Source organism: Typopeltis vanoorti, chromosome 2 (assembly GCF_054136105.1).
Source record: "Typopeltis vanoorti isolate ZY-2024b chromosome 2, IOZ_Tvanoo_1.0, whole genome shotgun sequence".
In the NCBI taxonomy this organism is placed as follows: Eukaryota; Metazoa; Arthropoda; class Arachnida; order Uropygi; family Thelyphonidae; genus Typopeltis; species Typopeltis vanoorti.
The window spans coordinates 134,126,839-134,150,253 of NC_143550.1; the positions used below are offsets into that span (position 1 = coordinate 134,126,839).

The 23,415-nt window shown below is 35.1% G+C and overlaps 1 protein-coding gene across 1 annotated transcript in view; it reads left to right on the top strand.

The window, feature by feature from the left end:
- Positions 1–23,415, top strand: part of LRP1 (LDL receptor protein 1) — a 1,646,373-nt gene that overhangs the window by 723,031 nt on the left and 899,927 nt on the right. Inside the window, exon 44 of the mRNA XM_090402369.1 lies at positions 1,768–2,001. Coding sequence (XP_090258495.1) covers positions 1,768–2,001 — 234 coding nt within the window. The remainder of the gene's footprint in view (positions 1–1,767; positions 2,002–23,415) is intronic.

The window sequence follows — 23,415 nt, forward strand, 5'->3', positions numbered from 1 at the left end:
CCACCATGTAACCTTAAAAGAAAGAAAGAATGAACTACTGATGTGAAAATTTAGATTCCAAAATATAAATAAGGTAAAAAAGCAAAATTAAAGAAATACAAGGAAATAAACTTTAATGGTGAATTATTTTTCTTGTAATAGTTCACCATTAAAGAATATTTCCTTGTATTTCTTTAATTTTTATTTTTTACCTTATTTATATTTTGGAATTAAATTTTCACATCAGTAGTCCATTCTTTCTTTCTTTTAAGGTTACATGGTGGTCAGCATTCATAGTGATAGAATAATTACTTTACTTAACATTAAGAAAGTAACATTTGATGTTTGACCTCTTCCATATTGAGGTCATCATCGAGAAAACATACATATGTACAAGATACAAGCTACATGACACTGCACTATACAGAAGTAAGATGTTTGTTAATCATTTACACTAGTTTGATCTCTGGTGGGAAAAAAAACAGAACGACATTAAACAATTTCTTAAGTCTTCTTGTATTTTCTTCTGTTTAGGATTGTTCTGGATGCTATATGGGTTGAAGATGGGTCCTCCACATTCTTGGAATAATTAATACATAATTTTTTTTCAGATTTGGTTGATGTTTCAGCATTTTACAAGCTTTGAATTTTCTTTCAAACCAGCGTAGGAACTTGGTGCCTTTCCAGTCAATTCTGTGGCATGTTTGGAGCACGTGGTCTGATAAGCCTGTTTTATCATAGTGGAGGTATTTAATGTGATGTTTTTGTTCATTTGTGTCTGAACACAAATGGCCTATTAAATACCTTCACTAGGGCTATAGACACTGATTATATTTAATTTTATTTTGCAGTTTTATTTTTATTCTCAGTATCCTTACTTATATCTATTCCCATTCTTTTATTTCTGATTGAAAATCCTCATGTATTTTAATTCCTCCACATGCTTGAGCTCTCTCTTGTTTCTTACTCCATGCTGGCCTGGTTGACCAAGTGGTTAGTGTATCTGCTCTCCAGCCAAAAGGCTGCAGGTTCAATGACATGGATGCTTGTGATGGTGGTGTGCAGTAGATGGTGTTGGTGTAGATGGTGATGATGATGATGGTAGTTGCAGTTCGCTTGTGGATTGAGTGGTGGAGAAGGAGAATAGTAGAGTAGGTGCCCTTCCTTGATGAATCTTTGGACTCCTTGGAGGTGTCAATAATAATAAGAAGAAAAAAATAATTTATGCATTCCTTTATCTTTCTTTTTTTGTTTCGGATATACAAATTATTTTTATGTTTTATATTTTTTTATATATATATTTTATATTTATAATTATTTTTATATTTTACAAATTCTTCAATTAATTCTTTTTGTTTTTGATTTGAGGAACAAATGTTCCCACTTATAATCCTTAATGTCTTACAATTCCAATGCCTTTTCCATGGTTCTTTCTGGTTACATCCATCTGTACTATCCAGCTATATCTTATATAGTTTCTATGAGCATTTAATTTGTATGTCATACATGCAGGTTGCTAGCCCTACTTGTTGATACCCTGCTAGGCATGTTGATGTGGCCTTCATACCTAGGGTTGTCCTTCTCGTAGTATACACTACTCGCATACATTGTCTACATTACCCATTCATTCGCTGACCACATTAAGCTGGTTGAGATTGTCATAGTTTGTTGTAGGGAGTGATTTCACTAATATTTGTATTCCCACTAGTGAGAATTTACTGTATATTTATATCATTATTCTGTGTCATATACTAATTAAATATTCTTTTTTTTTTTTCTTTCTTACAGCATACGATGCATTTGTGATATTTTCTAGGGTTCTGAAGATTGATAGCATTCACATATTTGATGAAAACAACTTGAATGCTCCATATCCAAGTATTTCAAATAAGGAATATATGCGAAATGTAATAGGCCTTTCTTTTGACTACAGTGGACAGCGAATTTTCTATTCAGATATCCAGCGTGGTAGTATTAATTGTGTGTTTTTCAATGGAAGCAACCACTCTGTGATAGTTGAAAGTATGTATTGCATTATTTTTCACTATCTTCTGTGATCATAAAATAATATTTAATTATTCCAACCAATCTTTGACCTCATATTTTTTTATATTAATATGAAACACTGAAATAGATTATTCTACTATTTCTGCAACTGCAAAACATTGATCATTCAAATTTCTGATGAATTCATTTGAGCTTGTGTAACAAATTACTTTGCAAATTCTTGAATGTCATCAGGACTTGAGAATATTGCAGCGCTAACTTCATTTCCTAGGATGAAGTTAGCGCTGTTCCCAACTGATTGAAGCCTACATCCAGTTGGGAAACTGGATGTAGGCTTCAATCCCACTTTGTGTATCTATTATCTCTAGGCAGCAGGAGAATTTCATTACTGGCTTGAGAATGAAAAACGTTGCCTGCTTGGTGTCCAGATGTGTCTGTAGTTTATCTAATACTTTAGTTTGTCCACTCTGTTAATATAAAATAGATTTACAGTGTCATGGGTGATGCACACACACATATAGAGCAGCTTAGAAACCTTCATCTTCATATTTGCTTTTCCTTTCAATATTATATTCATTTACTATTTTATAAGACAAACCTTTTAATTTACTGTTTTGTAATTTAAAATCTCATTTGTTGTTGCTATTTAACTAATAAATACTGATGCATATTCTACAATTCTGAAATGTATTTTTGTCAGCTCACAAATTAAACATATTTTGTGTAATTCCATGGAGTTTCCATAGCTCGGTCAGTATAGATTATGCTGCAAAAATAATCATAATTTACAATTATGAATCTTTTTACAATTATTTCTCTATGTTAATATATTATTAGTTTTTTGGTTTTGTAACATGTTCATTGGCACTTGTGATGTGCCCGTTATTGATATTATTATTGTCAAAATGAAATTTAAACCTTTTGAAATTGATGTACTTACTAGATTCTGATAATTATATTACTTTCAATCCTTTTTAGTGTAATTTAAAATTATTAAGTGTTATTCATGCATAGGTTTCTATGGTTAAGAAGTTCAATAGAAATATTCCGGTTTTTTGACCACATGTTTATTAGAGAACTGTTTTTAAAAAAACTAAGTAATTAATAAAAATAACCTGACAAGTTTCGTTAGTCGTCTCTCTCTTTACCCCTGAAGATCTTAGTCTTCAGGGGTAAAGAGAACTAATAGTTTAAAGCACAAACTATAAGAAATTATGAAAAACCAGTTCATTTGTTGGTAGTATGAACATCAAAAAAAGTTTGTTAAAAAAACTGAATAACAGAGCTCTACAACCGTCAATGCATGTTAGTTGGAGACAATGCTATTTGCTGTCGCTTTCTGTGGTTCACTCTCATTCTGTCTGAGGTCTGAAATGGTTAATTTTTAATAAACGATGACCAAACTTGATTTAAAATCAAACCATGGTTTTTGTTACATTGCATAGTAATTTTAATCATATTTTCTGCTTCTTTGAATTTTCTTTTGAAACAATTCTTATCAATATAGGACATATTTTTTCTTTCCCAGAGTATATCATGACCGGCAGAAGCTGTGTGATATGCTAAGACAAATTTATGTTCTCTCTTCCTTTGTACATCTTTTTGATGTTCACTCGTGGGGATTTCCCACGATCTTCCTGTCTGGCCTACGTAGCAGATGCCACAGGAACAATGAATATTACAAACCCCTGGTTTTTCATTGGGTGATGTGGGTGTTTTGGAGGATGAAGAGATCTTGATATTTTTTTCAAGTGGCAGAAAAGTCACTTTTATGTTGTACTAGTAGAGTAATTTGGCTAATTTATCTGTTACATTCTTAATATAAAGAAGGGTGACTGCTTTCTTGAAGTCTTGTTTATTTAAGTTTTTTGTAGGTGCTGTATTGAGAATGTTCTTAATTATCTTAGTTGTGTAACCATTCAGTTGTAGGATCTGTGTTAAAGGGATGCTATATGCTTTATCCCTTAAGGTTTTTATTAGGCTTATTTTTTGCTTGGGGTGGTGGTGTGTGAGGTAGCATGAAGAAATCTTCCTGTGTTTGTTGGTTTTCCATAGATGGAGAATGATAACCTGTTTTTTCTTTCATTTATTTCTATAAGGATGTCTAGGAAAGGAAGTTTTTTATTTTCTTCTAGTTCCAGAGTGAATTTTATGTTTGGATGTAAGTTATTAAGATAGTCTTTAAATGCAGTCAGTTCTAGTGCTGTTCCTGGCAAAATGATGAAGATATCGTCCACATAGCAAAGCCATATTTTTGGTTTTATGTGCCAGTTTTGTAAAGCATTATTTTCAAAATTTTCCATATAGAGGTTTGCTAGAGCTGTTGAGAGGGGTGAACCCATTGCTAGTCCTTCTTTTTGTTCCCAGAGTTTGTCTCGGTAAAGGAAGAACGTGTTTTTTATGCAGTAGAGCTGTTCAATGTCTGGTGGAAAGAGATTCTCCAGGATGTTTACTGTTTCATTTCTTGGAATCTTTGTGAAAAGGCTGACAACATCTAAACTCACTAATATGTCTGAAGGATCTATGTGTATAAATTTTACTTTCTCTATGAAGTCTGTGCTGTTCTTAATGAACGATGTTGTTTTTCCTATATGCGGTAAAATCAAGTTTGTAAGGGGTGTTTTGCCAGATTCGAAGTTGTGGAGAGTCCCTTCCATCCACTATCGGTTTTAGTGGTATATCTTTTTTATGAATTTTAGGAACTCCATATATTCTAGACAATAAAGGGTTTTTTGATTGTAAATTCCTTTTTAGTTCCTCAGACCTGTTTGGTATATTCTTGATAACTTCATTAGTTTTGTTGTGAGTTTGCCAAGTGGGGTCTCTGTCTAATGCTGTGTAGGTATTGGAATCTTCCAGGAGGCTTTTCATTTTGTTGTTATAATCTTCTGAGTTCAAAATCACTGTTGCATTGACTTTGTCTGCTTTTATTATGACTATATTTTTCTTTGATTCGAGTTTATTAAGGGCTGTGAATTCTTTTTTTTTTTGTAGGTTTTTTGGTTGTAATTTGCAATTTAATAGTAACGCTGTATGTTTTTTTTTTTTTTTTGCTGATAAGGTCTGCTATATCTTTATACATTTTATACATTTTTTTATACATATTTATATTTTTTATAACATCTTTATACATATTATATACATTTCTTATTTCTTTTTCAATTTGGGCTATGAGATCGATTTTCGGGACTTGTCGAGGCGTTACAGCAAAATTAAAGCCTTTCATAAAAAGATTTGTTTCATCTCTTGTTAGAACTCTTGAGGAAAGGTTAATTACTACTTTGGATTGATCTAAATGTTTTCTTTGGTTTTCTTTTGTTTTAAAAGAGAATAGAATAATTAGGCTGCATTTTTTCTTTTCAGCCAGAATTGTAGCTTTATTGTATGTGATAGTGTCTATGTTATTCCAAAGTTTGGACAGCAGTGATATGGCTAGTTTGTTATTATTTATATTGCATGTATCCTTTTTAATCTTGGACAATTCTGCTCTAGTAGCTGCAATTCTTTCTCTCAATATAGCTAATTCTGTTCTTTTATATATTCTGTTGGCTTTATTGGAGTGGAATGCGCCTTTGATTTTTATGAACTTGTTGTTATTTGTATTATTAAGTGTTATGTTTTGTGAAGACATTCTGTTTGCGCTAATGGAGATGTGTCAACGATTATACGTAATTCCTTGCTTGCTATTTACACAGGGTGTGCATGCTTGCTGAGGAGATTGATGGGTGATTGACAGCTCACAGAGAGAGCATTTGGTATCAGGGTAATGAGAAAAACAATTAGAGAACTAATGGAAATTTGCAAATATTCTTGTTCTTAGGAAGTTTTTAGTTCTACATGATAGTTGGGAGAATATTATTAGATTATTCCGAAAAGGAATCGAAAGTTGAGACTGTCAACAAGTATTTAGTAAATAAAAGAAGATATTGCAGTCCATGTTCTAATTGAATGATTGAGGAAATGCTGAATGGATAGTTTCATCTTCTGTCTTACCATGAAGAACTCAACTTAGTTGTTTATGAAATGGTAGAAGAAACGTCTTTCTCTGGTAAAAAAGAAGTTAGTAAATTGTGCATCAAATAGAACTGCAAGAGACAAGAATATTTATACTTAGTGAGACAGGAGGAATAATATTATATGCTACATAAGTGAGATTAAAAAAAATTATCCCATGGAAGAGAAGTAGAAATTTTATATTTTTGGAAAGGCCTAACAAAGAAACTGATTCTAATGAACATTTTTGTTGTTGTGAAAACAAGATGTTTAGTCTGGTAGACCTGACTAAGTATATGTCAAACAATCCAATAATAGAATGAGTCAGAGAATGAATGATTTTAATATTTTGGGTAAGAAAATCTCTAAAGGTAGATTTATTTTAGAAGGCCTTGGATCCAGTTAATTTTGTGGTCATTTATGTTGTTTTATTTAAAATGTATATATTGTTTTAGTTTCATTAAATGTATATATATTGTTTTATTTGGTCTTGAGTTAATAATAAGAATTCTAATAGAAATAGTTAAAAGTCATAGTACCAATTGGAATTGAACCATTGTGTAATTAATAAACACTCAGAATAAAAGTCTCCTTTTCAGAGATATAACAATGTCCTTTGGTTGGAAAGACCTGGGTTTTTCATTCTAGACAGGAACCTTTATCCAGGCTATCAAATGAAGGTGAGTTAGCCAATTTCATATAGAAATGGATGGGTTTTTATTCCAAGAAACTCAGCTTTTATATCCTATAAAACAGGCAAGCTGGCCAGAAGAAAACATACACACAATTTATTACAGCCGCAGCACACAGTTCAAATGGGATTAATCACTATATCATGGGCAGCCTTGATTAGGGAACCTTCTCCAGGGTCCTTGAAGAAGATTCACCAAGTCAGTGTCTGGTCTATGTAATGCAGGATGTGAAGACAGACTTAGGGAATGCAACTTCAGAGCCATTTGAATAGAAAAGAGAGAGGGCATATGATTGATTTGATACATATGGGGGAGGGGGTTGAAGAGTTCTGATAAACATCTACAACAAAAAGTATATTAAATCAACCGATATAACCACAAGAAAGAACATATCTTAAAACCCTTTCACCCTCATGTTTCATCAAATTGTAATAATTTGTTCTCTTTCTTTTAGGATATATAAGAAGACATGTCAGAAGTTTTGAAGAAATTGGTGATTATCGTAACTTCTCAGCACATCCTCATAAGTTGGTGAGGGATTGGTACTAGATTAATATGGTAGAGATTTTTTTCAAAGAGTAGAGGATACAAGGGTTGTTTGAAAAGTTTGGTAAAAAAAAAAGTTAAACACATTTTTTTTGGAAAAATCACCTTTATTTCTCAACATAGTCTCCATCGAGGTCTACACATTTGGTCCAGCGAGTTTCCAATTTTTTCATCCCATCTAAAATGTAGGATTTGTCAAATTTTGTAAAATAGTCATTGACAGCCTTCATGATATTCTCGTTTGAAGTAAATTTTTTTCCAACCAAGCCAAATTTTTAAGTTTGGAAACAAGAAGTAACACGGGACAAAGTCTGGAGAATATGGTGGATATGGAACCAATTCAAACCTTAATTTGGGCAATTTCGGCATTTCAATGACTGATGTGTCAGACAGTGCATCGTCTTAATGAAAGAGCACTTTTTTTTTTTTTGTGCACCAATCTTGGCGTTTTTTTTTTCAGTTCTTTTAAATGGTCCACAATGATGCATAATAAACTCCTGTATTGTCTTACCCATTTCCAAATAGTCTATCATGATAATTCCTTGGGAATCCCAAAAAACAGTGGCCGTCACCTTCCCAGATGACAAAACGGTCTTCACTTTTTTCAGTGCTCTTTCACTTGGCATTGCCCACTGTTTTGACTGCTGCATGGACTCGGTTGTGTAGTGGTGGATCCATGTTTCATCTACAGTCACGAATCGACTCAAAACATCCTGCAAATTGCGATTAAACATCATCAAATACTGCATTGAAATGTCTTTTCTCATGCATATTTGATCGACAGTCAACAATCGCAGCAACCATCGCACACACAACTTTTTCATGTGCAATTTTTCTTGGATATTATACGCCCATTCAGTTGAGATGCCTACATATCTCAGCAATCTCAGCACTTTCACTCTCCGGTCTTCCATAAAGATATCATGGATTTTGTCAGTCATTTCCTTCATAGTGACCCCAGTTGGGCATCCAGAGCGTGCTTCATGTTCGATGGATTTACGAATGAACTGCATCTAACTCGGCTTTGATCTGCTCAGCCATCCCCTTCTTCAAAAAAAAGTGTTTTATCACTGCACGAAAAATGCAGACACAGTCATGTTAAATGTTTGCCAAATGAGAACTATCCATTGTACGTGGCTAAAATTTTGCCAGCGGTCATGAAAAAGATGATACGTGCTGAAACTGGTATGAATGAATGAATTGTGTCGCTGTCTATTGGAAATTTACCAAACTCTTCAAACAACTTCGTATATATATATATATATATATATATATATATATATATATATATATACACACGAATTGTTCAACTAGTAATACACTAGTATCTTCCATAGGTAGCAAGTTGAGGGGAAAAAAAGTATTTGTTAACATTGGATTTAAAAATTTATATCTCGCATTTTTTAGGATGTATGTAAGAGGTATATCAAACAGCAGCAGTAGAATAAACGAAGAGGCAAAAATCGTTCTGTGAGTTGGGAATTTTCTGAAAAAGCGTTGAACAGTTCACTCATTTTGGATGTCTAATGGTAAATCTATTTTGCTAATTAGATTCTTCTTCATGTAGCTTCCTCAGTGAGAGGATGCAGCACAATGTCCTTCCAGTTCTCTCTGTTGGTGGCTTTCCTTTTTGTTTCTGCATAGCCATGTGATCCTGTCCATGATCTTATATCTTCAAGCCATGTCCTTCATTTTTTGCCTCTTGATCCTTTTCCCAGAATTTTTCCTTCTAAAACTGTTAGTATCCTGTGTCATGCTGAACCTCTCAGTACATGTCCCGCCAATCTCATCTTTCTCTGGATCATTTCCTGTAATAAAGATCTCTGCGTTCTCATTCTCTGTAGAACATCTGTATTTGTCACATGTTCTGTACATGAGATTTTCAGAGCTCTCCTTATAGCACCACATTTCAAAGGCCGTTATCTGTTGTCTTACTCTCTTCTTGAATATCCTGGTCTCATTTCCATATGTGAAAGCTGGCCACACTAATGTTCTTATCATTCTCTGTCATAAATTTTGTTCCTTTCAAGCATTTCTTTAAATTTGATAGTCTTGGCAAACAGGGTGGGTGAAGCAGTCATTGAAGATTAAGTTGTGTATCGTCTCATGAGCAGTGTGAGCAGGTGCATTGTCCTGTAAAATCAACATGCTTCTGCTCAGTTTCCTGCAGCATTTTTCCTTGAACAACTTCTTCAATTCCTCTGTTGAATAAATTGCTGCTGCTATAACAATTTCACCTTTTTTTTTTTTTTTTTTTTTTTTTTTTGAGGTACTTGGTAAGGATTACACCATCCATATCCCAAAAGACAATGTCAAGAACCTTCTTTGCTGACTTTTGAGTTTGGAACTTCTTTGCCATGGAGAACCTCTGTGTCTCCACTCCATTGACTGTTGTTTGGTCTCCGGGTCATAGAGATGAAGCCATGTTTCACCAACATTTCCAATATTGGCGAAAAAAATTTGCACTTGATTTCTAAAAATTACCCAAAATTCCTTAAGATGACTCCAACTCGTTCCCTGGATATCCCCAGAGTCTGCAATGTTTTTGGCTGGTATTCGTCTTCATCAAGGATCATGGCATGCACTACATCAATGTTTTTAGGTGTGATTGCTGTGGAAGGTGTTCCTGACTTGGGGATATCTGTTGTCTTAGGATGCCTAGTTTTATACTTGGCATCCTATCTAGAAACAGTTGAATAAGTCCCCTAAAGTCTCACGCAAAGTTTGACGAATCTCAGTTACAGACTTACTTGCAGCATGGAAAACTCGATGTCCCACACCTCTGTGTCTTTAAATTTCTTCAAAGCCTCTGACATGTCTTCTTATATATCCTAAAAGAGAAAGAACAAATTATTACAATTTGATGAAACATGATAGTTAAAGGGTTTTAAGATATGTTCTTTCTTATGGTTATATCAGTTGCTTTAATATCATTTTGTTCTTTTTGAGTACTTTTCAGTCTCTCCTTGTACTACTTCTAATGTTGGCAAAACTGAATCTCTTTTTGAAACATTACTAAATAGTTTTAGATAAATTAAGTGGAAATTTTCAAAAGGATAAGGTTGCTAAGTTTATGAAAAGATTTCTTAAAATTCAATATATGCTTTAAAGATGGAATATGTAGTCTTACAAATATAATCGAACATTTGTGAATATAAATGCTGATGATCCAGTTTTTATTAAGGAGTACCAAGCACAAATAACATATACTGAAAAACTCGAGAAACTCTTGCATAGAAGCACTTATAATTGAGCCTTCACAGTTGTGGAATAGTATTTCATCTTTGGTAAAACCAAATGGAGATATGTACTTTGTGCTTGATTTGAGGGCAGTTAATAAAGTCATATAACTTTTTAATTTTCTTTACATAGCATAGGCGAATTTCTAGCCACTTTGAATGGTACTAAGTTGTTCTCAACACTTGATCCCGCTTCTGGTTACTATCAGATACAGCGGAAAAAAGTGCAGATATTATTTTGCATTTACTACACATTGGCAAACATTGTAGTTACCTCATATGCCACAGGGTGCACATAATTCAGCACAGCGTTTTCAGGCTTTAATGAATAGCATTCTGTCAGAAATGTTGGGAAATGGTATTTTGGCCTTTCAAGAAAACTTGCGAAAATCAAAATCAAGCAGATTTTGATTCGCACTGCAAGATTTTAAGACAAGTTATACACAGATTACATGAGATATGAACTTAAAATTGAAAACATCAAATTTTTTAAAATTTCGTTTTGGAAAAGGTTGTATATCTTGGCTGTATGATAAGCAAAGATGGATCCAATATTAGTGCTCTAGTTTCTTTTAGTTTCAAAAAAAAAAAAAAAAAAACAGTACAAAACGGTATGGCAAGTGAGAAGATTTGCCAGGATGGGAAATTTTTACTAATGGTTTATTCTAAATTGTTCATTATATTTAAATTCTCTAACAAATCTTACAAAGAAGGAGAAAAATTCACTTGGGAACTAAGGATCAAAGATCATTTCAGTTTTTAAAATATCTCTCATGAACCTATCAGTTTTAATTCATTGAAGATTGAATGACTGAACCTTTTTTCATCAGTGCTGATACAACTCATGATTGCATTGCAGCAGTTGTGGAACAGAAGCAATAAATGAATTGTAACCAGATGCCTTCCTGAGTGGATGGCCAAGTTACTGAGAAGTTAACTACTCAACTAGGAAACATTAGGAGTTATATTTCCTTTGAGAAAATTGATATATGGCACATACTGGACAGAGCATGTGATCATGAGCTCACAGCTTAGTCATTGTTTTAATATTGAATTAATGATACTTTGATAATTAGTGATTGCAATATTCTTATGTATAACTGTGTGGTTGATTGTGTTTATTTATTTTTGATATATTTATCCATGTACAATAGATAAACTGTGTCATTCATGGTGCCAATGGGAACGAGAACAGTGGCAACCAAGACATCGTTGTGCAGGGGATTTGACATTCTTAATTTTGTTAAGTGTAGCGTGTGTTCATGCTATCTCGCTATATATTCATTGTGAGAAAATGGATTGTTATAAGAATGGCAGTAGAGAGAAAGAGAGAGAGAGAGAGAGTAATAGATGTATGTTTTACGAGCCAGAAATGCATGACTTGTCAAAAGTAAGAGAACTAAGTAGCAGAAGTTAGTATTGAAGGAGTGAAAGTATTAGAGTGAATGGAGTTAAAGATTTAAACAGTGAGGAAATAAATGTGAAAGAGAGTATAAATTAGGTGAATGAAAGTAGTAGTAGTAAGATATCATATGTGAAAGTTGCGTGATGGAAGTTCAGGAGAGAACGTAGAATCAAGAATTGGCTTGCTTGCATGCATTCCTTCACAGGACAAAGCAAGAGATTGAAAGGCTGCAATCTCTCGCTTTGTCATGTGAGAGATTGAAAGGCTGCAGAAACAGCATGAGATTAGTAGAATTGAGTACAGAAAAAAAGCATGGAGTCCAAAGCCAAAAAGAAAATGTAAGAATAAACGAGCGAAAGAGCTTAAGCAGATAATTTTTTTATGGTGATTCTATGATATAAAGGGAGTACTTCATAAAAGTGCTACAAAAGCTTGTTTCTGTGGTGCTAAAATGAATAATATTAGCAAGGCTGTCAGAGTGCATAACCTAAGGGAAGGTGAAAGAATGAATTGCTTGTTTTGACTGGAACCAATGACCTAAGAGGTGGAAGTAAAGTGTAAGGGAGAATGTGAAAAAGAAGAGTGAGAAGGTGAAGTTTCTGAGACTGCTGCCATGCTACGAAAGAGGCTAACTGAGAAGGAGTGCAATTGTAAAATTCAATGCAGCAGAAGTTCCTTAATTTAGAATCAATTTTTACAGAGGTCATACTGTAAATAACTCTAGAATACTCATTGCTGAAAATTTTGTAAACCCATGTGGATATCTGGAAAGTGCAACAATGCAAAAATGCTTGTCAATTGTAAGTTAAAATAGTTGTTAAGATTGTGCACTTTATTTTAATTATCAGAGTAAAGTTATAGAGATGACCTATTTTTGAAGTGTTTATGCCACAAGCAAAAGGAATTGCAGAGGATTATGTATGTGAAAGTGAACAATGGATTGGAGGTCATGGCTGCTGACATCAGAACATTCACAAGATATTCAGGGGCCTCCAACCCTGAAACAAGGAACTCTTGCCGCCCTGCAGTGAAAGTCACAATGACTGACAACAATGTGTATGTGGGACATTCGGGGGGGAGGGGGGGTCGCTCTGACCCTAAAACAGGTACCCGAAAAAAATTGTATATGGGGAGCCTTGGAAGGAAGACTCTCTCTCGCTCTCTCATTCTTTTGGGACAGTTCGCTGACCCAAATAGAGTTCGTCAGAACACACCTGTGGTTATGGGAAGCGACAGAGGAGCAGCAGGAGTTTCTGCGATGAATTAATTGCAGTTAGGAGTTCTCCAGTGCATTGGACATAGGGTGCCTTTGACTCAATCCAGTACCATTGGCAAACGGGAATCACTCTTCTCACAAGTGAACCACGAAAAGACGACTATCGAGCAACATGCAAAGAAGGCCTACACAGAAGAACAAGTTGGACAGCCTACAGAATCAGACTAGGATTGTAAGGACTTGAAGGAAAGTACATTCTAGAACTTTAGTGTTGTAGCGGATAGCAGAAATTAGGACCGAAGTGTAGATATGAGGTAATTTTTGGGGAATTGATATAGAGAAAGAGATATTGTAGGACATGAGGTTTTTCTCTCTGTGTAAATAATTGATTTTTATTTGTTTATGTTACGAGTTAAGATTATATTAAGATTACAAGTGAGATTGTATAAAGTGTATGGAATAGTGTAAAATTTGTCTCAAGTTGCATTAAACATGTTTTGTTTTGCTTGTTAAATGGAGACTTCACCTGATCTTTACTTAATGCACTGTCTTGAAAAAAATATTCAAACCTGTGAATAAAGGGGAACTAAGGAATGGCCATGATTGTAAATTAAGCTTTAGACCATTGATAGAATTATCCTATAGGTGTTATAGCTCATCTCCAATGCTTATTAATTAGTAACTTAGGTGGCGCAGTCACAAATCAAATAAATTTTCCCAAGTTTCTTTTCAGTGTAAGAGATTGCTATCTGTATCAGTGAATTGTCTAGTACTTAGATAATTTCACTAACAGCATCACCTTATATAAGAGCATTAAGAGCTAACTGTGGAGAATAAGACAAGAGCTTTCATAAGGGATAGAATAAACATAAGAAAGCATAAGAGTACAATTAAGAGAATATAAAACACAAGTAAGATTACAAGAAGTAGTAAAAGCTAAAAATATTACAACAGCATAATCGAGGAGCGCGTTTTACACAATGATAGCTGATGAATCAATATGTAGGTTGTATAGAATGAATGATGCAGAGTTTGTGAACCTATGACCCAAGTTTGAATGTACATAAAGATTTTTACTATGTTGATGGACTGCACTTATATCGATTTGGAGTTAGGTGTCTAGAGAGAGAGCTTTGTCCACTGAGAGCATGGAAGCTCAAAATCAGGGAACCAAAGTAATTTGGGCATATGGAGATGAGTGTGTGTTTGTGTGAGTGAGTGAGTGTGTGTGTGAATGACCAACAAGTGCAGAATCTAGTCTCTCAAGCAAAAGTATTTGAATAGTGTAATCAGTTCAAGAAGTAAAGGTGGTTGGGACTTACAGGGATATTGCAGTTTCTATATACTAATGACAAAAGTATCAGGAACAAGAGGGAGGAGTTCTTGGCATTGGTTAGTGCAACCTCACCAAATGTTATAGGCATTAGTTAGACTTGGCAAACAACAGATGATGCAGTTACAGCGATAGAATGCGATGGATTTAGAATTTTCAGAGAGGATAAAGTAGACAGGACAGGGCGTGGGTTACTGCTGATAATAGCAGATGAATTGCAGCCATCAAGAGTAGGAGTCAATAGTTGTGCAGATAGTAGTTCTTTTTGAATCAATCTGGTGTGAGATTCAGCCCAGTAGGGCAAGACATAGTATTGGTTGCTGCTATAGGCCAGGGGGCACCAGTGATGATGTAGAAACATGCAGCAGCAAATTAATACAATGAGTGAAAATCCAGTAATAATTATTGAAGACCTCAACATCAGAAACAGATTGGAAGGAGGAAAGATCACATGGCAGGGAAAAAAAAAGTAATTTACACACTTACTGAGAGAGAATTACTTGAAACCGTATGTGACAGAGAGAATTCAGGGTACATGAGTGCTGAATCTTGTTAATGAATGAGAAGAAATTGCCTCAGTTGGGGTGATCATATGGTCTTGACTTGAGAGGTAACAAAATCTTGAAATTCCAATTAAGAAGGGTTATATGTGGAAGAGCAAGCCACATGAGTATGATGCACTTAGTAGGCAGCTAAAACCAGTACCATGGCATAAAGATCTGCAAGAGAAGGATGTTTACAATGCACTGGGGGATAGTCAAGGAGTATCTGGAAGCAATAGAAGTATCATATTATATCCAAGGTCAGAAGGGTAAATCGGGTAGGATTCAGATGCTAAAGAAAGGCTTAGGTGTCATTTATTAGTCATCATAATGTTTAAAAGTATGAACAACACCATGAGAAAAAAAATACATTTATTAAACTCGCTGATATTTCATTGATTTTGTACCTAGGATAATCAGAGCACACTGATATCTGTGACAGGCACACTGCACTAAACTGAGTAATTACAAAAATTACTGATGTTACTCAGTAGAAAACCAATGAAATATTAGTGCGTTAATAAATGCATTTTTCCCTTTTGATTGATTATGCCATTAAGCATTATTATGAATTGGAGGTAGCTGGATGAGTAGTATCGTTAAGTATGAACTGCAAACAAAAAAAAAAAAAAAAAAAAAATGTGGTAGAGAGTATATGAAGGCGACTAGCTAAGCTAATGAACAGGATAAGAATCAGGTAAGAAAGGTGACTAGTATGGTAAGGAAGGCAAAATCAGATTACAAGAAGAAAATAGGTATTATTTGTAAAAGAAAATCCCAAAGAGTTTTTTATGTGGCAAGTAGGAGGAAGAATGACTATTGAAGAATAACTGTAAGGAGTGCAGATGGTAAAGAGGTAACAGAGGCAGATGAAATTGTTCAGCTACTGAGTGATTATTTTTATAAGGGTGTATCATCTAAGTGAAGTTATTATTATGAGAGAGGTGACAGGGACTGATGTGATAAGAGAGCTTGAATAATTACAGGTATTTAGTATATTGCAGAAGCTGAATGCCAACTTATTCACATTTTTTAAATTGATTTTAGCTATTATAGACAATAATTAAGTTTTCTGTGTATTGAGTTAATACACTCATTCCCCGAGAATTTTGGTCTACCAAAGATTCACAAACAAAACACACCACTCTGGCCGATAGTCAAAGGTATAGACATCCTCAATTATCACCTAGCCAAAAAACTAGCATCAACACTCAAGGAGTTGGTAAGGTCATTCCCCCTCCTATATTAAAAACACATAACACTTTGTAAACAAAATCAAAGGCATCACACTGGAAAAAAGATGATTTATTAGTCAGTTTTCACGTCTCTACCCTCTTCACAAATGTCCCAATCAATGACAATCTTTCTATTACAGGACAAATTCCCTCCCGATATTACAGCACTCTTTGTGCATGTATTATGTTCTGGCTATTTTGTGTGGTAAAACAACACTCTCTACCTACAAAAAGAAGGTACAGCCATGGTCACACCATTCCCCTCCCCCCCATTGCCAACTTTTACAGGGAACATTTTGAGCACCATGCTCTAGATTCCTCTTCTTTAAAACCCAGAGTCTGGCTTAGATACACTGACGATATTTTCACTATCTGGCCCCATGGCCGCTAGACACTTTCCTCAGCCACCTAAACAAACAACACAAATGCATATGACTCACAATTGAGATTGAAAAGAAGAACACACTTCCGTTTCTAGATACATTGTTACACTTCTTCCTTCTGGCGGTCTTTCCTTCACTGTTTACCGGAAATCAACACATACTGGCTAATATATACACAAAAACTAGGGGTCATTAATACACTTAAAAACAGGACTTTGAAGATTTGCTTTAATGAATATGCACTTAAAGATGAATTAAAAGTTATCAACAATATACCTTCCTAAAAATGGTTAGCCAAAATACTGTCAACAAAATTCTGTGCAAGGCCTCACTTAAAAACAAAAATAAACAATACTACAGTTAAATTGTAATAACCATTCCATACATTAAAGGAATATCAGACAAAATAAAAAGAATACTCATCATCATCATCAAATTCCTGCCATGTACCCTCAAGGGGTGTACAGGATATGACAGTACTACATGAAAAAATTACATCATTACTAACTTCCTATCTACAATTTTCCTCCAAATCAGTCTATTACTTGTCAAGACTCCAACATTATCAGATCTTATATTTCTATCGTCTAAGGCACTTTGTACCGTATCAATCCACCTATATCTTGGTCTTCCTCTGGGTCGTTTTCCTGCCAACCTGGCAGAGAACACTTGTTTTGCTAATCTTTCCTCTCCCATTCTATTTAAGTGACCATACCATCTGAGATTAGCTCTGCTAACGCATTCCTGGATGCTGACAATGTCAAGTTCTTTCCTAATATCCTCATTTTTAATATGATATTGCCATTGATGCCATCTGTTCACGCCTCTAATCTTTCTCAGGACTCTCATATCTGCGGTCTCTAGTCTTTGGTCAAGTGTTTTACTTCTGACCCAGCTCTCAGATCCATAAGTTAAAATTGGTTTGAACACAGTCTTGTATACAGCTAATTTAGTGTTCCGACTAATTTCTTTCTTATTCCATATGAATTTATTCAATTGACTTCCCACGATACCAGCTTTGCTGATTCTGTTGTCTGTTTCTATATTTAGTTTACCATCTTCAGTAAAAATTGTGCCTAAGTAGCTGAAATGTTTTACTTGTTCCACAGGTTCTCCATTCACAACACAGATGACATTTTCAATGATTCTGCCTATTTTCATTGTCTTTGTCTTTTTATTGCTGACCTTCACACCATATCTATTACAACAGCTATTCAATTTAGTCAGAGAATCTTGCAGACTTGTAGCGGATTTATTTACAAGTATAACATCATCCGCATAAAGCAAAGAGCTGACATTAACATCTCCAATTTTGATATCAGGTTTAATACCACATTCCTTCATAATGTGATCCATATAGATAATAAATAACAGAGGGGATAATGTACATCCTTGTCTCACACCAGATTTAACATTAAACCATCTTCCTGTACTTCCTTCAATTCTAACTGCTGACTCACAACTCAAATAAAGATTAAGTATTGCTTGATATAATGCCCCATTGACACCATATAACTGCAGCGTATTGAATAGCTTCTCTCTTGGCACCTTGTCATATGCCTTTTCCAAATCGACAAAACTTAAATACAGATCTTTGTTATATTCCCATGCTTTCTCGACTATTTGTCGTAAAGTGAAGATCTGATCCTGACAGCCTCTATTTGGCCTGAATCCAGCTTGTTCTTCACCAAGCTTTTCTTCCACAATTCTTCTCAACCGTTTCTCAAGTATACTTGCATAGATCTTGCCAGGAACACTCAGTAGGGAAATACCTCTGTAATTCTCACATTCAGTTTTATTTCCCTTTTTATATATGGGTACTATGAGAGCTCTACTCCAATCATCGGGAATTCGTCCCTCTGTCCAGGCTTTCTGAACTATGCAGTGCAGCCACTGTAAGACTCTCATACCACCATACTTCAGCATTTCTGGTCGAATATCATCTACTCCTGCTGCCTTTCCACATTTCAAGCCTTTGATGGCTTTTTCTACTTCAAGTATGGATATGTATTCCTGACTGCATGCTTGGTCAGTGTTTTTTTATCACTATGCTGTCATCACTGCTTGTTTCATTTAACAGTTTTTCAAAGTAATTACTCCATACTTCAAGGATATCTTTTTCTCCTGTTTTCATTTCACCTTTATCATCTCTAATTCCTTTTACAGCACTCTTTCCTCCATTCCTAAGCTTCTTCAACAACCTCCAGAATATTTTGCCACCTTCTTGATATTTATTTTCTATATTCTTGCCAAAGTCCTCCCATGACTTTTGTTTAGCTAGTTTTACACACTGTTTAGCTTTCTTACATTTGTCTCTGTATTCTGTAAGAGTAAAAGCTGACTTATTTGTCAGGAACTTTTGATATGCTTTCTTCTTTTCCTTCACTGCCTCTTTAACTTCCTGTGTCCACCAGGGAGTTCTAATTTTTTTATCTTTGCACACAACCTCACCACATGCCTCTCTGGCAGAATCAATCAATGTTTCCTTCAGAGTTTGCCACTGAATCTCCAAGGTTTGATTCCTGTTCTCAAACTCTTTCATTTTTTCTTCAATAATCTTTGTGTATTTTAGTCTACAGTTTACATCTGAGAGCTGCTCAACTTTTATTCGCTTTAAAACTTTCTTACATGTTATTCTTTTCAATATGAAATTCAATTTTATCCTGCTCAAGACTAAATAGTGATCACTTCCAATTTCAAATCCTCTGTACACTCTGGTGTCCTGCACCAGGGAGAAAACATCACTATCAACAATAACATAGTCAATGAGACTTTTCTTATTCCTAGCCTCTTCTCTCCATGTGAATTTGTGCACATTTTTATGTTGGAACATGGTGTTAGTAATAACCAGTCCATGTCCTGAGCAGAAATCCAACAGATATTTGCCATTATTATTAGCTTTGCTCTTTTCTCCAAATTTTCCCAAAATATTTTTGTATGTCTCACAATCATTTCCTACTCTGCTATTTAGATCCCCTACAAGGACCAATTTTTCCTTTTTCATTGTGTCAGTTGCTTTTTCTAAAGACTCAAAAAATTCATCCACTTCTACCTTAGTAGAACCTTCTGTGGGACCATAGGCACAAATAAGTCTCATTGTCCAGTTCCCCATTCTCATATTTGCCCACATTACTCTACTTGAGACTGACTGCCATTCAAGAAGATTAGCCTCGTATTTTGTGTTGAATACTATGGCTACTCCTTCTTTTCCTTGATTGTTATTGCCTGAATATAACATTTTGTATTTATTGCTCAGAAAGATCTCACCAGTTTTGGTCTTTTTTGTTTCAGTCACCCCTATTATGTCGATCTGGTACTTATCTAATTCCTCAGCTAGCTCCATTTCTTTGCCATTCAGGCTTCTTATGTTGATAGTACCGATCTTTAACTCTGGTGATGTTGAGTTGGGGTTTGTTTTCAGATTTGTTCCAGTAGCTGACTTTTCGCTGTTCGCCCTGGTTCCCTGGCGAAAACAACGGGGGCCTTGTTTAACCGGGCGACGCCCCAGCCGGCATGAAATTTTGTCATGTTGTACCATCATTTTTCATTTTGGTTTAACCAATAAGAATACAATTTGGTCGGCTAAATCCCAAATTGCCAGCCCATCCTCGTTCGTTCAGTATCAAAGTAGATACCCAACAGGGTGCACCACGAGAAGGTGAGGATTGGACATTAGGTCAGAAGCCCTTGTCGGTTCTCCGCATTCCTTTAAAGGCTATGTGGAGGTCTCCTCTCAGTTATACAGCTTTGACCCTTAAGCACCCCTAAACAGAGTACTACAAAAATATAACCTTGAAGCCACCTTTAAACCTCCTTGAAAATGAAAGAACTTACTCAACTCATGGATCCACTCCCTTCACTGGCCCACCCTGAAGTATACCATATTCATTGCACCTGTAATTTGCCTATATAGGGGAAACAGGATGCACAATTCCTATCAGGAAAAAGGAACATAAATAATATACTGATCACACCCTTAACACTTTACACAGAATTGCCTGGAAAAGTATCTGTTGTTTACGTCACACCAAAACATGATATGATTGTAAATTTAAGGAGGCCTGTGAGATTCTTATCAATCACCCTAATCTTAACAATAATGATTGTCTAAAAATCCCAAGCATATGGAAGGCATATATTCTGCCCACTTAACCCTTCTCCCTAAGAGTTAATTTTAAATAGAACCATAGGTAATCCAGGATCCTAAATCTAATATCATAATTGTCATGTTAAATTGGGACATCGTTTTCACCGTAACAAAACTTATCTATATGAAAAAATGTTTCTCTGATGTTGTCTTAAATAGAATAATATAGCTTTGATGTAGTTAATTTATTTTATTTCATTTAATTATTGTAATTTTATTTTATTTTCACTAGAGGTCAGGCCAGTAGAATAACCGTCGAGCAAATCATTGTCTCTTCAGCATACTATGTGAAATATAATTTAGCTTGTATCTGTGTATATATATATATATGTGTGTGTATGTGTGTGTGTGTGTGTGTGTGTGTGTGTGTACTCCAGATGATGACCTTAATTTGAAGGTCAAAATGTCAGGAAATTAAAATAATTATTTATAACATGGTTGTAGAGTCCATAATTTGTGTAAAATGATTACAGAGTATACTAGTTAATGTGATGGGTCTGTAGCTTTGACATTCTGCAGCATTTTTGTCAGCTTTTAGGATGGGTACAATAATTGATTTTTTCCCTTCTTTTGGTAGTTTGCCTGTTTGCCAAGAAATATCAAGAATGTTTAGAAGTTGTTCTTCTTTGGCTTTTTTGCCAAGGTGTTTGACCATATGACCAAAGATAAAAGAAAGAATGAATATGAAAGAATAACTCTTATAAATCTAGATGGTGTGGGGATTACAGGTGCAGAAGAGGTTGTTCAGTTAATGCCCATTTTGTTAAATGCTATCAACCTGGTGAACACAATATTCAGCTCACTGTTACCTCTTCACTAGATAAAAAAAATGCAGGTGTGTGATGCTGAGGTATTAAAGCTGTTGCACAAATTGAATAAGAATTCAGCAACAGAAACTGATGGAATATCAGCACGTGTGCTAAAAGAGTGTTCAGCTGAACTGGCCATTCCTTTGACCAGGCTGTTTAATATGAGTCTCAGAACAGGGAAGATTCCACACGAATGTATGGTAATTCTATTGCACAAGGGTGGTGCAAAGACTGGTGTATCCAACTATCGACCAATTAGTATCTCAGGAGTGGTGGTGAAGAATTTAGAAAAATCGGTCAGGGCTCACATTCAGAAATGGGTTGACAGTGAATCTTTACTTGGCAATGAACAACATAGGTTTACTAAGGGAAAGTCATGTTTGGGTTTGCACTGTCTGTTGCTGGATGTCCAGAACCTTTTCTTTCCTATGTTATGGTGCTATGCTTGGGTAGCTCCATCACTATCACTACAGGGTCCCGTGCAACTTCTATTCCCGCAGTGCAGGGTGTTCGCCAGGGTCATCCTCTATCTCCCCTTTTTTTTAACTGTGTCATAGATGAGTTTCTTCATTCTCTTCCTAACCATATAGGCTACTCTCTAGGCTTCTTCCTTGGCATTTGCGGATGATCTTATTCTCGTAGCCTCTACAAGATAGACTTGCAGGAACTGTGATGTTGATAGCAGATTCAGTTCCCACAGTTTTATAGAGATGAGTACTCTGCCCGTTGTTAATTGTTGTGAGTTCCAAGTCTGTAAAGAGGTCTTCCAATTGTTGACCTTTATGGTTTAAATCAGGTGATGCTCATGTTGAGTTTTTGCATTTAGGTCACTAAGTATGATGGTTGTATCATTTGGAGCTTCACTGTGCTTTTCAGTGACATCAGTGTCAATATTTATATTTACAGGGTGGTAGTAATTGAAATAGAATGGTTTGGTAGGTGTATTTCAACAGCTTGAGCTTCCGATGAACTGCTATTACTTAAATATTGATTTAGAGTAATTTCTTTGAATTTGATTTCTGGGGTCTTCAAAAGGATAGAAAGCCTTTTACCCAGTTCTTCACTCTCTGTCTTTTCTAAGAATTGTTGTATCCTTTGATGCTGAAGTTCAGATTTTTGTTCAGTTTTATTTCCTGTAGACAAGCAATATAAATATTGTTTTCATAAAGTATGTGTTTAAGTTCATCCATCCAAGAAACATACCTCTGAAGATATAAAGATATAAAAACTTTAACTATTTAGACACTCCACTCATTTCTTATTAGAGCTTTGGAAGATTTAACAGGGTTGAGTAGGAGTTCTTATTCTTGCATCTCAGCCCTCTCCTTGGGTCATTCTGTAATATCCAAAGGGATGCAGAAGGGAGAATCTTTACAATAGATTGGAAATACTGAGTATGTGTAATAAGATAAATGTTTATTCTCCATCCACTGAAACAGACAAATTTTTCCAGGAATTGAAGCTGTATTTATATGGTGCCCACTACACCCTAATAGCAGTTGGAGACTGGAATTGTATTGAAAATCCTACATTAAACATATTAGGAGGACACCCCCAGGAGTGGAAAAGTGGGAGTGCACAGCCTCAGATGCTCAACTACTAGACATATGGAGGATCCACAATCCTAATCTCCAGGCTTATATATACATAAATCAGGGTATTGTTATCCATCTTGATTGAATTTATATCTCTTCTTCCCTCATAAATAGGATAATTGAGATAAAACATCTTGACATCAATACATCAGATCGTAATCCAGTTCTACTTAAATTCCACTGCATTGAACAAGTAGAGATCAATTCTGGACCTTGGAGACTTCCATCAAATTTTCCGTTGATCTTTTCAACCAAATTCCAGACCCTTTATTCAAATTGGAATAATGTTACCTG